The 16765-nt window shown below is 34.4% G+C and overlaps 1 protein-coding gene across 4 annotated transcripts in view; it reads left to right on the top strand.

The window, feature by feature from the left end:
• The window catches only part of Bmpr2 (bone morphogenetic protein receptor type 2), a 172868-nt gene that overhangs the window by 115836 nt on the left and 40267 nt on the right, over positions 1–16765 (top strand). For 3 of the 4 annotated variants that reach the window (XM_071618897.1, XM_027942014.2, XM_071618896.1), the window contains exons 4-5: positions 14835–14945; positions 15584–15675. In XM_071618897.1, coding sequence (XP_071474998.1) covers positions 14835–14945; positions 15584–15675 — 203 coding nt within the window. The remainder of the gene's footprint in view (positions 1–14834; positions 14946–15583; positions 15676–16765) is intronic. The other variant, XM_071618898.1, reaches the window with a different exon arrangement.

Below are 16765 nucleotides of genomic sequence, written 5' to 3'. Positions count from 1 at the left end.
TTATCATATCTAAAAAATAAAATTGAACAGAATAGAAACAGTTAAGTCCTGGTAGAATTATACCAAAATATTTTGGGAGCATATTTAATGTTTTTTTTTTTTTGTTGTTGTTGTTGTTTTTGTTTTGGTACTGGAGATTGAACCCCCCAGGGTTTTTTAAACCACTGAGCCACATCCCTAGCCTGTTGATTTTTATTTATTTATTTATTTTTATTAGTTACACATGACAGTACAATGATCTTGACATATGATACATTTGAATCAAATGGGGTGTAATTTCTCATTTTTCTGAGTGTATAGGTTGCAGAATCACATTGGTTGTACAGTCACGTATATACATACAGCAATACTAGTATCTATTTTATTCTGCTGCTCTTCCTATCCCCCCTTCCCCTCCCCTCCCCTCCCATCACTTCTCTCTACCCAATCTAATGTGACACACTTCTTTTTTTTTTTTTCCCCTCACATCATCAAACATGTAAGCTCCTTCCATCTTCCGTGCAATTCCCCTTTTCCCTCCCTCCTCTCTTCCCTGTTTAGTGGTAATCTTCTTCTCATGCTCTTCCTCCCTATCCCATTTTGAGTCACCCCCATATCAGAGAAGACATTCAGCATTTGTTTTTTAGGGATTGGCTAACTTCACTTAGCATAAAATGCTCTAATGCCATCCATTTCCCGAAAATGCCTGTTGATTTTTTTTTAATATATATTTTATTTATATTTTAGTTTTCAGCAGACACAACATCTTTGTTTGTACATAGTGCTGAGGATCGAACCCGGGGCGCACCCATGCCAGGCAAGCGTGCTACCGCTTGAGCCACATCCCCAGCCCCAACCTATTGATTTTTTGAGACAAGGTCTCACTAAGTTGCTCAGGCCCTCACTCTGTGGCTGAGACTGGCTTTGAACTTGTGATCCTCTTGCCTCAGCTTCTCAAGCAGCTGGGATTACAGCCATGTGCCACCGTGCCCAGCCTTTAATGGTGTTTTCTTTGTACTTCAATGCAGTTTTTAAAATATAGAATAATTTACAGATTCTCATATTTTTGTGTGTGTGCTTAATGAAATTCTTAATGTGCTTTTTGTACTTATTTGATTATTTTATTCCAATCACATATAATTATCTATTTTAATTCATTCCTTTTTTAAAATCTTTTTTAGAGGGACACAACATCTTTATTTTATTTATTTTCTCTTATGTGGTGCTGAGGATTGAACCCAGTGCCTCACTCATGCTAGGTGAGCACTCCACCACTGAGCCCCAGCCCCAGCCCTAATTTATTCCTTAATAAAAGAAATCATGCTGAAACTCAGTCTGACAAAACAGCTATTTACTTTTGCAATACTTCAGATTGAACCCAAGAGTGCTCTACCATGAACTATACCTCCAGCCCTTTTTATTTTTTATTTGGAGCCAGGGTCACTGTGTCAGGCATGAAATAGCTATACATTCTAAAGAAATTAAAATTACAAATACTTAATGAAGCTAAAAGTTAAACAGGACATACATTATCTTTTCTTTTATTACCTTTTTTGTTTGTTTAACTTCAGACTATCGTTTGTTTTTATTATTATATTTAATTTTTTTTTTTTGGTAGATGGACACAATACTTCATTTATTTTTATATGGCGCTGAGGCTCAAACCAGTGCGTCATACCTGCTAGGCAAGCACTCTACCACTAAGCTACAACCCTAGGCCCTATTTCTTGTTTTTTTCCCTGTTTTCCACCATTCCTTTTATAAATCAGACATAAATATGCCTTGATTCAATTAGCGAAGTATGGTCTGATTGTGTTTACTTGTTTATTTGCTTGTTTTTTTAATAATCTAAGATCTGTTGAGAATGTTTAAGGAGACAAATTAAATTTAAACTGCTCTCAGGATTAAATATTTGAAAAACAAAAGCAAATGAGAAATCTGCCCTTCACCATTTGTTTTTAGGACACCAAACATAAACATTAATCTGATTATGATTCTTGTATAGTTGCCATCCCAAACTTATTAATTAAATCAACTTTGTTTATTCTGTATAAAAATATTTGTCCAAAACATTGGGCTGCATGCTATATCATTAGTACAGAAATGACATTTTAGTAACATGTATTATTTTGCTAGCTAATTCATTGAACTCTGATCACATTAATTGCTTTGAGATATTCTTCTCTGCTTTTATGAAAAGTAGATTGCTTTAAAAAAACCCCAGCTAATCCTTAATTTGCCTTTCTCCACTGAGTGGTAAAAGATTAAGGAGCTGACATAACCACTAGTATGTTTTATTTAAACTTCCCTTTGCCCCTTGCTGCACATATAACAATGTTGTTCTTTCTTTGACACAGACCCAGACAAAGGCTGAGTGTAGTAAGGAAGCAGACAACACGCCTCCAGTAGTAGCCCCGGCCTGGCTCCAGGATTTGTAAACAGAAACATCCCAGGCTCCAACCAGGCAGACAGCAGTTCCCTGTCTGTTCAGCATTCAGGAAGTGCTTGCTTGTACAAGCCCAGCCATTGCACACAGGCATACATACCAATGTTTATATTTGGCTGAGTATTTAACTGAGAAAACTAATAGGGAGGGAAAAGAGGGTTTATTAGAGCTAAGGGGAAAAGACAATTAAAGTATAGCATATATATAACTACATGATATAAAAAGGATTTTTTTAAAGAAACAACAACAAAAAAGAATTTTTTAGTTAAAGACCTCTTTTATTGAACACAAGTGTGAATACACATACTTAAATATTTTTCCTGGCAGTTTTTCAGTGATATCAAATTTTTAAACCATGTGACATAACCTGGAAAGTTTTTAATTTAAAATATTTAACCATTAGTTTGGTATTTAACATGTTTAAAATCTATTATGGCATTTTTTTATCCTCTCTGTTGTATCAATTAATAATTCATATTTTAGAGTTTGAGTTAATTCATTGTAAAAGTTATGGTATATTTTCTTTTGTAAATTTGAGAATAAAAACAAAGATTGCCGAACCTTCAAAAAACATTAGAAAATTCATATAGAATCTTGACTTTAAGTCACCTACTATAACTACTTTATATTTTTATAGTTTAATGCATTTTAATAGTGCTTACAAGAACAGCACAAAAAACAGACATTAAAGGCATATACTTGCATGTAGCACAACTCAGAAAATTATAGTGAATGAATAGAATCTACTGATGATAAAAATGCTACAAACATCATTTAATTGTTGTCAATAAGAAATTTACTTATTTAAAAAAATCTGAGTGTTGTAATTGTCCAGAAAAATTTAATAGGTTTCTTTTTGTAATTGTTGAAGTTGAGTGCTGAACTTATTCACTGAAATGTTTTGACTTGTAGTAATGCTTTATGTCCCCACATTTATATAAAAATTTATGCACAAATGAAAATAGAAAAACCTCCAATACCTAATTTCTGCACCTATTTTTCCATTTCACAATCATATATGTATTGACTCTAAGGGGGGAAATATATAATGTTCAGAACTATAACAATATAAAGAAAAATTGGAAGTCAGACAAAATAATAATTTTTAAAAACCTCAATCTGAGAATCCCCACTGGATCCTGAAAGTATGAGTGTGGACTAATGGATGTTCACAGTGATGACTCTCATGTTTTAGATGTTTACTATAATATATTTAGTTTAGGAAAGCAGGAAAAATTTGCTCTGTATTTTTAAGAACATATTATGATGGAAAATGGTACAAAGTAAGAAACATTTAATTTCTAAGTATTCATTTGCTTCTCTTTCAATAGTTTTTGCTCTCCTGTACTAACAGAGAAGAGAAGTTGGTTTATGGGTGAAAATGATAAGGAATTTAATTGTTTAAATGTCTCTAAAATATTCAATGGGAAATATAAAACATATTTGTTAAAGAAACTCTGTATCTGAATGAATGCAGTTATTTAATGCAATTTTTAAATTCATGTATTCCCAAAATCTCTCCAACTGGTATATGCCCACATCTAAAGAATTTTTATTTTCCTGGTATGCCTGTTTTTTCCTATCCAGCTCTACAGTTTGAGTCAGGCTGAAGGCAGAGACTTCACTCCCTACGTTCAGTTTCTAAGCTTGTTCAAAGCTTGTAAATGCCAGGTCTTCACCATTGGTTTAGATAATCAGTATTTGACTCTGTCACTAGTGCCATAAGAATGTCTTCATTCAGGCCATGTGGAGAATGTAGTAATTCACATTTCTATCCTAGTAATATTTCTCATGGTTTGTCTATATCTGACATGCACAGGAGAAGACATCACTAAAGGTGATCTTGCCTCTTATGCCAAATAAAACCAAACGTTGTGTTCTTTTAAAGCATGTTCAAATCATGCCTTTTACAACCATTTTCTATGACTTGGCTATCATTTTTTTTAAAGAGAGAGAGAAAATTTTTTAATATTTATTTTTTAGTTTTCGGTGGACACAACATCTTTATTTTATTTTTATGTGGTGCTAAGGATCAAACCCTGCGCCCCGCGCATGCCAGGTGAGCGTGCTACCACTTGAGCCACATCCCCAGCCCCTCGGCTATCATTTTTAAGAGTGGCTTTTGTAATCTTAGCTACTTCAAGTTTCCTTCTTGGTAAGACAACATATGATGACTGCAAAATCTATTGAATTCTAGAATAGGAAAAAAAGAGGGGCTTTTATTTAGATTGTTAGCTCCCCTTCACTTTTTTTCCTAATAGGTGCTGTCCACAAAGAACTTGGCCCCATTTGTTTTAGAGATAATGCCATGTTAATTAATTTGCAGAATAGGATTAGGGTCTTTTGCAGAAGATAACCTATTTGATCATATATTTTTATACTAGTAGATACTTTGTAATCTAGAAAAGTCATTAACAAAGTCATCAACATTTGTAGATAATGCTGAACAGATTGTTGTTTGAACAAACATACATGAGGAGCATTGACTTACAATTGCATTTATTCCTTGCAGAATGTGTTGGCAATTTTTTCATTGGTTTCAGTAGTAATTCCAAGTTTCAGCTCATAAAGAGCATACAATACCTCCAATACTCAGGGATGCTTTACCACTGAGTTACAACCATACTCCTTTTTTATTTGAAACAGGGTCTCAATAAGTGTCTGAGTGACTTGTGATCCTCCTCTTCCTCTTGAGTCTGCAGTTGACACAAGCTTCTGTTAAAGGCAAAAAGTTTCATAGCCTAAGTTGTTACTATTATTATTATTTAAATTATTTTTAATTTATATATGACAGTGTAATACATTATAGTTCATATTACACATATAGAGCACAATTTTTCATATCTCCGGTTATATACAAAGTACATTCACACCAATTTGTGTCTTCATACATGTACTTTGAATAATAATGTCCATCACATTCTACCATCATTTCTAACCCTATGCCCCCTCTCTTCCCCTACCATCGCTCTGCCCTATCTAGAGTTCGTTTATTTCTCCTGTGTTCCCCCTCCCTACACCACTATGAATCAGCCTCGTTATATCAGAGAAAACATTTGGCATTTGTTTTTTGGGGGGATTGGCTAACTTCACTTAGCATTATCTTCTCCAACTCCATCCATTTACCTGAAAATTCTCTTTTATTGCTGAGTAATATTCCATTGTGTGTATATGCCGCATTTTTTTTTTATCCATTCATCTATTGAAGGGCATCTAGGTTGGTTCCACAGTTTAGCTATTGTGAATTGTGCTGCTATAAACATTGATGTGGCTGTGTCCCTGTAGTATGCTGTTTTTAAGTCCTTTGGGTATAGACCCAGCTGGGTCAAAAGGTGTTTCCATTCCCAGTTCTCCCAAGAAATCTCCATACTGCTTTCCATATTGGCTGCACCAATTTGCAGTCCCACCAGCAGTATATGAGTGTGCCTTTTTCCCCATATCCTTGCCAACACTTATTGTTGTTTGTCTTCATAATAGCTGTCATTCTGACTGGAGTGAGATTAAATCGTAAGAGTAGTTTTGATTTGCATTTCTCTAATTGCTAGAGATGATGAACATTTTTTCATATACTGGTTGATTGATTGTATATCCTTTCTGAGAAGTGTCTTTTCAGGTCCTTGGCCTATTTATTGATTGGGTTATTTACTTTTTTGGTGCTTAGCTTTTTGTGTTCTTTATATATCCTAGAGATTAGTGCTGTATCTGATGTGTGAGGGGTAAAAATTTGCTTCCAAGATGTAGGCTTGTATATTAAATCATTCACTGTTGTCTCATAGATCTTGGATATTTTTGTTCTTTACCCCCTCTGTTTTTCTCTTTGTAATTTAGTGTGGATAATTTCTGTCAGTGTATATTCAGGTTCACTGACTCTTTTGTCAGTTGTGTCCTCTCTGTTAATAATCACATCAAAAGAATTCATATTTATTTACATATTTTAAAGTCTGATAAATTCACTATCTGAGATATTTCTGGTTATTTCTACATCTATTGACTATTTTCTTTCTTAATGACACCTTAGTTTCTTTTTTTTCCCCTCTATATACACATTTATTTGCTACTGAAAATTAAAACAGCACATCAAAATTTCTTTTTATTGCAACTCAAATTTTTGAAAACCAGAAAATCTAATTATCTACTCTAATTATTACACTCTAATCAAACTATCCAATATTCTCTTTACATCTCTTCCAGTTCCTGAGTTTTATTTCAGATTTCAGGCTTTTAAAATCTCCAGGAAGACTTGAGACCTATTGGTACTTCTTTGAGTCAAACAGAAAAGTAAAACTAAAGTATACTGAAATCATTTATGCACATTTTAACTTCTCAGATTCCTTATAAATTACTGGCATTAAGGCATGAAGGGATCCCTAACACACACACACACACACACAAAAAAAAAAAGTATGCAAAAGAATAAAGACATCTCAGAACTCATACATAAGCTATTCAAAATCATTGGTATGCAGTCTAAGCATAGAAAAGTGTTCCTAAAATTACCATCATGAAGAACAAGTACAATTTATGCCTATATTGACTCTGTTTCCTAATCATACCCTATTCTAGCATTCTCAGAAGGATCCCATCCATGATATACGCAAAAACTGCAGGTACATTTGAATGGTACACTTCGTGATTCATTCTGAACTTCCTTAAGATTGTTGTCTCTTTCTTGTTTTTGAAGACTTAGGAGATGTCTCCATCTTTCCACATGGTCTTTCCATGCAGATAACAATGTCCGGACTCCTCGACGCCTGTTGGGAAAGCCCTTTCTGACCTCCTGTAAGACCCTCTCACTCCTGTCAAGTGGTTGGGGTGGACCTTCTGGCAGAGGGGATGGGCATTTAGCACAAGTATTCAGAGTTAAGTCATGAAGTTTCTTTACTAGCATTGAACTGACCGGATGAGAGTCCACTGAATTTTCTTCATTTTCAGACATCGGAAAAGACTCCTGGGTCGAGGTTGGGTTAAATTTTTGCACTGGGTCCATTGGGAGGTGAGCAAACCCTCAAAAAAGTTGCTCCCACTGTTGCTTGGGAGGAAAAAAAACTGTAGCCCTGAGACTAAAACCTCAAACTTTATCAGCTGGTGAGACAAGTGGAGCCAATCTAATACACCTTATTTTCTTGCTACATTACACATCTTTTTATTTTTATAACTAAAACTAAATATTGCAGATAAAATCAGAGTAGAGTTTAAAGTAAATAATGCTTACATTCAGAAAAGAACACATTCCTTTTTGTCAGAAAGAACGTAGTCATAGCTGAGCTGGTTTGGGGCTTTATTATTGCCTTAGTTTAATTAGGTTCACCATAGATTCCAAATGTTTCGAGGATATAACAAACATCCTGTTAGCAAGGTTTGGGATCTGAATGCCTGGAGGACTTCTCTCATTTCTTGGCTTTGCCCTCAGGGTTTAGTAAGCCCCTTACCATGGCACTTCAAAAAGAACTCTCAAACTTTCACCCTTTGTCCAACTACAGATAGATATGATCTTATAGTTGTAAGGATTTGGAGTGCCTAGAGGATTGTCTCAGTTCTGCTGTCTATAGACCTTTTATTTTTTCTCCTGTTCTTAGAGTTTAACAGGTACTATATACCTATGCCTTAGGGTGTTTTCTCAGCTTTCCTGTCCTGCTTGCATTCCTACTTGGGACTACTTGGTGAAGGCCTGCTGAAGAGTTGGCAGGTGATGGTTAGCTCTTTTTACATCTGGGGCCCCTATATACTCTTAGTTGTCATGCCATCCTGTACTCAGCCTTTACGAAATTGTGATGTTAAGTTGTTTCTTCTTACTCGCATCTATGATGGTGTTTTCCACCCGCTGGCTCACCTAGGTTAAAAGCAGTTCTGAAGGCTAGATTTCCAAGATGAAGGTGACAGGGTGGTCAGGTTCTAGTGAGGCCTCTCTTCCTGCCTTGTAGATGGCCATCTTCTCACTTTGTCTTCACATGCTGGGGCAAAGAGAGTGGGTGGAGAGGGGAGAATAAAGAAGACAAGAAGGGAGAAAGGGCTTTTTGGTGTCTCTCCTTATAAGGCACCAATCCCATCATGAAGTCCCTACCCTCATGACCTCCTCTAAACCCAATTAACTCCCAAAGTATCTCTCTCCAGATCCCATCATATTGGGAGTTAAGACTTCAATATATGAATTTTGGGGGAGAGGGCATAGTTCAGTCCATAGCACAGACTAATGGAAGATATTAATTTTAGGAGAACCTGGTACTAGAGGGGGGAAGAGTCAATTGGGAACTCTTAGGACTTTCTTAGTAATTTTTCTATAAACCTAAAACTATACTAAAAAATAACATCTATTAAAAATAATAATAAAGGTAAGTCTAAAAATTAGTAATTTTTACTTAGAAATAGAGTTGTGGCTCAGTGGTAGAGTGCTTAACTGGCATGTGTAAGGCCCTGGGTTTAATCCTAAGCACCGCATGTATATAAATAAATAAAAATTTAAAAATAAAATGAAAAGATCTATTGACAACTAAAAATAAAATAAAATAGATGAAACCAGTTGAGCATTGTGTCCACACACCTGAAGTCCCAGCTACTGAGGAAGCTGAGGTAGGAGGATCATAAGTTCTAGCCTCAACTTAGTGAGACCCTGTCTCAAAATAAAGAATGACTTTATGACATTTGCCAGAAAACGGATGGATCTGGAGATTATTATGCTAAACAAAATAAGCTAATCCCCCAAAACCAAAGTTGAGTGTTCTCTCTGATACGTAGATGCTAACACACAACAAAGGGGGAGGGGAAGAATAGAAGTTCAGTTTATTAAGCAAAAGGGAATAAAGGGAAGAGAGAAGGTTCAGAATAGGAAAGACAGTGTAATAATTCTAACATAACTTTCCTATGTACATATATGATTATACAACAGTGAATCGCTACGTCATGTTCAACCACAAGACTGGGATCCTAATTAGAATAAGATGTACTCCATGTTTGTATAAGTCAAATTATACCCTACTGTCATGGATAACTAAAAAGAACAAAAATAAAAAATCAAATAATAAAAATTTAAAAATAAAAAGGGTTAGGGATGTAGCTTGGTGGAGAGCACCTCTGGGTTCAATCACTAGAAACAAACAAAAAATTTTATTTGCTATGCACAGCTTAACAGAATGCTAAAAATAACAAGACATTCTTTCAAATCCGTTTTCACCATAGAACCCCTTGTGATCTTCTTTCCCTTTCCTCTCCCTTCTTTGAATTTCTCTACTTTAAATGGCACTATTTTTGTTACTTCTGTTTCTTCTTTTTGTCCTCCATTTTCCATTTCCCATCTTTTTTCTCTTTTGATCCTGATAAAATAAAATGTGAGCCAAGTGTGGTGGCACATGCTTGTAATCCTACCGGCTCCAGAGGCTGAGGCAAGTTCAAAGCCAGCCTCAGCAAAGGTGGGGCACTAAGCAACTCAGTGAGACCCTGTCTCTAAAAAAAAATACAAACAGGGCTGGGAATGTGGCTCAGTGGTCAAGTGCCCCCAAGTTCAATCCCTGGTACATAAAAGCAAAACCAAAACCATAATATGAGCATTATTTGCCAGTGTTTAAAACAAAATATCAAGTTTTTTGTTCTTACTTTGAGAACATTCATTTTCCTCCTTAAAAAATTTGTTAAATTAAAAACAAGGTATGACATTCCCCTTTGTCCATGGTTTTATTTTGCAAGGTTTTAGTTGCCTGTGGTCAACCATAGTCCAAATATACTAAATGGAAAATTCTAGAAATAAACAGTTCATAAGTTTTAAATTCTGTCTGAATAATGTGATAAAATTTAACACCATCTCACTCCATCCCAGGTGAGACACGAATCATCCTTTTGGCCAGCATATTCACAGTGTGTGTGCTCCTACCTGCCTGTAGTCACTTAGTAACCATCCTAGGTCCCAGATTGACTGTTGCAGTAGCACAGTGCTGGTGTTTGAGTAACTCCTATTTAACTTAATAATGGTCCCAAAGCACAAGAGTAGTAATGCTGGCAATTTTGTTATGGCATATTGTTATAAACTATTATATTTTATTATCAGTTATTGTTTATCTCTTACTGTGCCTAATTTATGAATTAAACTTTACCATAGGTGTGTACACATAGGAAAAAACATAGCTTTTATACAGTCATTTTTCAGGATCACCTCACAGATGTCCCAAACATGACTATATGTACTATGAAATGGTGTAATTATTTGCATATAATTTGTGCACAGTCTCCTGTATACTTGAAATTGTTTCTAGGTTACTTATACTATGTAATACACTGAAAATGCTATATGAATAGTTCTTATACTGTATTTTTAGGGACTAATGACAAGAAAAATAGAATGCACATGTTAATTACATCATCATTGGTCTAGCTAGAGTAAATTAACAAGACTTGACATGAACAATGCTCACATAGGAGCTGGGGAAAGACTGAATATCTGTGAAATGGTCGGAGGCCATAGCAGGGTATGTGTATATACTACTTAATTTATGTGGATTTAATGTAGTGGTTGGTGTTTAGCAAATTGAAGTTTTACTCTTTGGAAATTTCTGGAACCTCTTTTGAATATACCCTATGAATAAGGAGAGCCAACTGTATAGTGTTCTGTGCTATCAGAGATTTTAGGCACCCAGTAGGCATCTGGTAATGTATCCCCCAGGGATAAGGAGAAACTGTTGTATTTGACAGTTTTAATAATAAGAAAAGATGAACAGTAAGCACATGAAATATTTGTGTATACTACTTAAAGTGTTAGTTAGTTTTGTGTGTGTTTGAGTGCATTGAAAATAAAATTTCTTGGCTGGGGATATGGCTCAAGCGGTAGTGTACTCGCCTGGCATGTGCCCGGCGCGGGGTTCCATCCTCAGCACCACATACAAATAAAGATGTTGTGTCTGCCAAAAACTAAAAAAAATAAATATTAAATTTTCTCTCTCTCTCTCTCTCTCCCTCTGTCTCTCTCTCTCTCAAAAAAAAAAAGAAAAGAAAATTTCTGGGCTGGGGTCGTGGCTCATTTTCCTAGCATGTGTAAGGCATTGGGTTTGATTCTCAGCACTGTATATGAATAATTAAATAAAATAAAGGTTCATCAACAACTAATAAAAAAATTTTTTAAAAAGAAAATAAAATATCTCTTGGGTTAGGAAAATTCTGAAATGAGTTCATTTAATTTGTTGTTGTTGTTTTGGTACTGGGAATTTAACCCAGAGGCATTTAACCACTAAGCCTGTCTCTAAATAAAATACAAAATGTGGATGTGGCTCAGTGGTTGACTGCCCCTGAATTCAATCCCTGGTACCAAAAAAAAAGACAGGGTCTTGCTAAGCTGCTGAAGCTGGCTTTGAACTCGAGATTCTCCTGCCTCAGCCTGTCAAGCTGCTAGGATTATAGGTGTGCACCACAGCACCTGACAAGTTGAGTTTTTTCTTTTTTATTGAAGTAAAATTCATATAACAGAACTCACAATAGTAAAATGAGCCATTCAGTACATTCACAATGTTGTGCAACTATCACCTTTACTTAGTTCCAAAACATTTTCATCTCCTTACAAGGAAAATCTTGTATCTAATAACCAGTTCCTTCCTTTTTCTTTTTCCACCATTGCTAGCAATTGCTAATCTGCTTTTTGTCTCCACAGATTTGCCTTTTCTGAATATTTCATATAAATATTTCATAACATGTGATCTTTTGAATATCATTTGTGTGGATAATACCACATTTTGTTTATTCATTTGTCAACATATGAACATTTGTGTAAAAGTTTTTGTTTGAATACCTGTTTTGAGTTCTTTTGGGTATATGCCTGAGAGTAGAATTTTTAGGTATAATGGAAATTCTGTATAACATTTTTCCCCCAAAACTGTTTTCTAATGTATGTATATCATTTCATATCTCCACCAGCAATGTATGATAGTTCCAGTTTCTCTTCATCCTTGACAAACTTTTTTATTTTCCTTTTTTAATTGTAGCCAGGCTAGTATCTCGCTATAGTAAGGTAAATTTTTATATGTAGCTTTTCTGCATATAACTTACTATATATGTTAAAATTATTTTAAGTTTTATTAATTTATGTTAAATTTTTAAAATAAATATTCAACAAATTGAAATATTTCAGTTCTTTGAGTCTTTTTAGAAATATTTTTGTGACATTTAAATATGTAACTGTACTTAATTTGACTGAGATAAATTCATTTAGAACAGAAATACCCATCAGAGGAGTTCTCTGCCATAGAGGTTTCTTACTTTGCCATAGAAACTTATAGTTTAAATATGGCATATAATTATAATGTCCAAATCAAGAAAGTTTTAAAATATAGTATGCTTTATTTTTATTGAATATGAAGGATGATTAGCTGGGTGTGGTGGTGCACATCTCTAATCCTAGCAGCTCTGGAGGCTGAGGCAGGAGGATCATGAGTTCAAAGCCGGCCTCGACAATGGCAAGGTACTAAGCAAATCAGTGAGACTCAGTCTCTAAATAAAATAAATAATAGGGATGGGGATGTGGCTCAGTGGTTGAGTGCTCCTGAGTTCAATCTCCAGGACCCCTTCACCAAAAAAAAAAAAAAAAAGATTAAATAAGGAAATTAGTAGTCATTAAGCCCAGCCTCTAGTGAGTATCACCAAACACTGTATGAATGCCTCTGGTAAAATAATTAACAGCTATTTCATAGGTAACTCATTTAATTTTAGACAGCCCTATTTGTAAGTCATAAGTTCTGTATTCTGTGCCATAGACTTGTCTTGAATGTTCATTAATCGAATCTCATTATTCTCCCTAGCTATTCAAAACAAAATACTTCCATTTTTCCACAAGAGACAGCTGAATTCTCCCAAGTTTTTTTTTCCCTCTCTCTCTTTTCTTTATATTGGACACTTTCAGTTCTTTGTACCTACACAATTCAGAGTCATTTATCTTTATGTTCTACTTGCTTTATTTTGGACACACTGCTTTAGTTTGTGGACATCTATCCTAAAGAGATTTGTTCTAGATATGATCTGACCCACAGAATTAAAATAACACATAACGTGTTTACATTGTAATTATAACCCTTGATATAGAAATATGTGTCCGCATTCTGCAAGTGAGTAAACTTATGTTCGGACAGATGAAAAAAATTTCTCAAGTTTATGCAATAAGTGAAAGAAATGAGTTTAAGGGGACTGGGGTTGTGGCTCAGTGGGAGAGCTCTCGCCTAGCATGTGTGAGGCACTGGGTTTGAGCTTCAGCACCCCGTAAATAAATCAATAAAGGTATTGTGTCCATGTACAACTAAAAAAAAATACTAAAAAAAAAGAAGTGAGTTTATGTCTAATTCATATTTAATTGCCTGCAAAGCCATATTCTTTTCATTAATATTAATGATGTCATATTGATTAATATACCTAACATTAATTGCATAGATAATATATGCTTGACACTGTAGACTCCCATCTAAGCCTCAATTGACATACAAGGTACATTTTTATAAATGAGAAAATGGAGGCACTAAAAGTCATAATTTTCAGAATCCCACAGAATGAGTTGTCTGATTCTAAAGGCTGTACTCTTAAATATTTTACTATCCCCCGAAAATATTATATTATCCTGTCTATGCTATTCCACAATGTAGATGTATCAATAATTAGGAGCATACCTAACAGATTTTACAGTGTTTTCAAGTCTAAGATAATCTGTATCAAGGCCAGTCTGGGCAATTTAGTAAGACCCTGGCTCAACATGAAAAATTTTTTAAAAGGGCTGGATATATATTCAAGGTGTGTGTGAGATTCTGAGTTCAATAATACTGGGGGGAAAGATAATCTTCATGATTAATGTATTATTTTTCTCTCATTTCCTTTCATGCAAAAACATAACTGGTTTGCTTATCTATTGATACAGCCTTTCTAAAGAGCAGTCTGTCAATATTTAATAAAGTACTTTTATTTAAAAAGAATGACAAAAGGGCACAATGGTGCATACCTAGCTACTGTGGAGTCTGAAGCATGGGGATCAAAAGTTTGAGGACAGCCTCGACAACTCAGAGAGCCTGTCTTCAAAATGATAAATACAAAAGACTGAGGATGTAGCTCAGTGGTAGAGTGCCCTTGGGCTCAATCCCCAGTATCTCCAGAAACAATGTTCTTTTGTTTTAGTTTCTATAAATAGGAAATACTATATCTATACTCTTCATTGTGTTAAAAAACTTACATATTCCCGTATGTATTCATGTATACATAGTTTTAACTGATTTGCAGGCTTTTTTCAGACCATAAAAATAGGCCTTAAGCATTTGCTTGGAATGTTTAAGGTTAGGCTTATAATACAACCATCTGTAATAAACCTCTCATTTGAGCTTGTGAGCCATAAATAAAATTTCATGAACTAGATAAAAAAAAAAAAAAAAAAGAATGACAGTGTTTTAAAATTTGTTTCTTTTAGGTCCACCTCATTCATTTAACCGAGATGAGACAATAATCATTGCTTTGGCATCTGTCTCTGTCTTAGCTGTTTTGATAGTTGCCTTATGCTTCGGATACAGAATGTTGACAGGTAAACAAAATACCACTTTTTGTCCTATCATTTATCAAGCATGCTATTAAATCAGAATTTATTTTCTTTTATTTAAATCTCAAAAAAAAAAATAAATAAATAAATCTCTATGCTTAATGTTAAAAAAAAACCAAAACTCTGTGCTACTGAAACTCCCATTCTGTCTTCAACAAAAAATTTCCCCAGTTTTTGGAAAAAGTTTCAAATTCAAACAAAATACCTGTCACCCAATTTCAACAGTTATCATATATGAGCAATATTGTTTCATGTAAATCCCCGCTCACTACCCACTTCCATGCCACTGAATTATTTTGAAGCAAATTAAGGATACCATTAATATACTTTAGGCTTAATGGGTTGTTTAGGAAATCATCAATCACTCATTCATTTAAATAATGTTAATAAAATCTTGAAAGTTTCTACACTATTTCTTAGGGTTTTAAACTTTAAATTAAGTAAGTCATTATGGGAGCATCACTTAGAATTTAGCTTTCATGTTGTTTATTATTCATCTTCATTTATAGATGAATAATTCTATTCCTTCTGCAGCTTTTAAAAAACTGTAACACAGTAAAAAGTGTAATAAAGATATAATTTTAAGAAAACTATGTTAGTAACGCTTTTTCCTGTTCTTATAGGAGACCGTAAACAAGGTCTTCATAGTATGAACATGATGGAGGCAGCAGCGTCAGAGCCCTCTCTTGATCTAGATAATCTGAAACTGCTGGAGGTAAGGTTGTTCTTAGATTGTGGACTGTTATAATAATTACCAAGTTTTGTAATTATTGCTAAGTTTCATTTGGTAATATCTCAGAAACTACTTTAAAAGTCTTAATATTATGAGTGGTTTTATGATTTTTATTAGAGATGACCTGATAACTATGGTCCCCAAACTAAATAATAGATATGATAGATTTAACTATATAAAAACATTTTAATAATTTTCTTTTTGCATAAAAATATAGTTAAGAAAGTTAAAAAGTCAAATTTGAAAAATGTTTCAATACATAAGAAAATTGATAAACAGCTGTTATAAGTCAATTTGAAAGAAAAGATGCATAAAAATGTACAGAAGAGATGAATTGACAGTTTAGAAAAGTAAATGTGGCTAATAAGTAGGTAGTAAGATGTCCAGTTTACTAGACTGAAAGAAATACCAATTAAAACATGGAATATGCTGGGCACACTAGTGCACATCTATAATCACAATCGCTCTGGAGGCTGAAGCAGGAGGATCGTGAGTTCAAAGCTAGCCTTAGCAACTGGCGAGGCTCTAAGCAACTCAGTGAGACCCTGTCTCTAAATAAAATAAAAAATAGGGCTGAGGATGTGGCTCAGTGGTTGAGTGCCCCTGAGTTCCATCCCGCCCCCCGCAAAAAGAAGGAACATTATCTAGGATTGAGTGAAAGAAACTTTACCAAACATTGCTAATTTAATTATATTTTGATACAGCCTTTGTGAAGAACAGGCTGCATGTGAAGTTTTTACCTGGAAATAATGATATATAACACATGTTTTTAAATTAATAAAGATAAATTCTCAACCCATTTCAATAAAAAGTGAGAAAAATCCCCAGAAACCAAAAATGAAGAGAATAGGTTACATTTTGCTGGTTCTTTGTATATTGAGTAATTTTTTATTGCATCCCAAATATTGTGACTATTTTATTGAGAGACCTGCACTATATCTATCATGTTCTCCTAAAGTGTGCTGATTTTTACTTATTTTAGTAAGTAACACATACTATAAACTTGTCTCTTAGGCAGAAGCTCAAGTCTTGGTTCAGTTATTTTATCTTTAGCTAGAATCTGTCCCACGCA

The sequence above is a fragment of the Marmota flaviventris genome, chromosome 11, assembly GCF_047511675.1.
Source record: "Marmota flaviventris isolate mMarFla1 chromosome 11, mMarFla1.hap1, whole genome shotgun sequence".
Taxonomy (NCBI): domain Eukaryota; kingdom Metazoa; phylum Chordata; class Mammalia; order Rodentia; family Sciuridae; genus Marmota; species Marmota flaviventris.
Note: the sequence above shows the minus strand (reverse complement) of the source record. Positions and strands in the feature narration are given on the sequence as shown.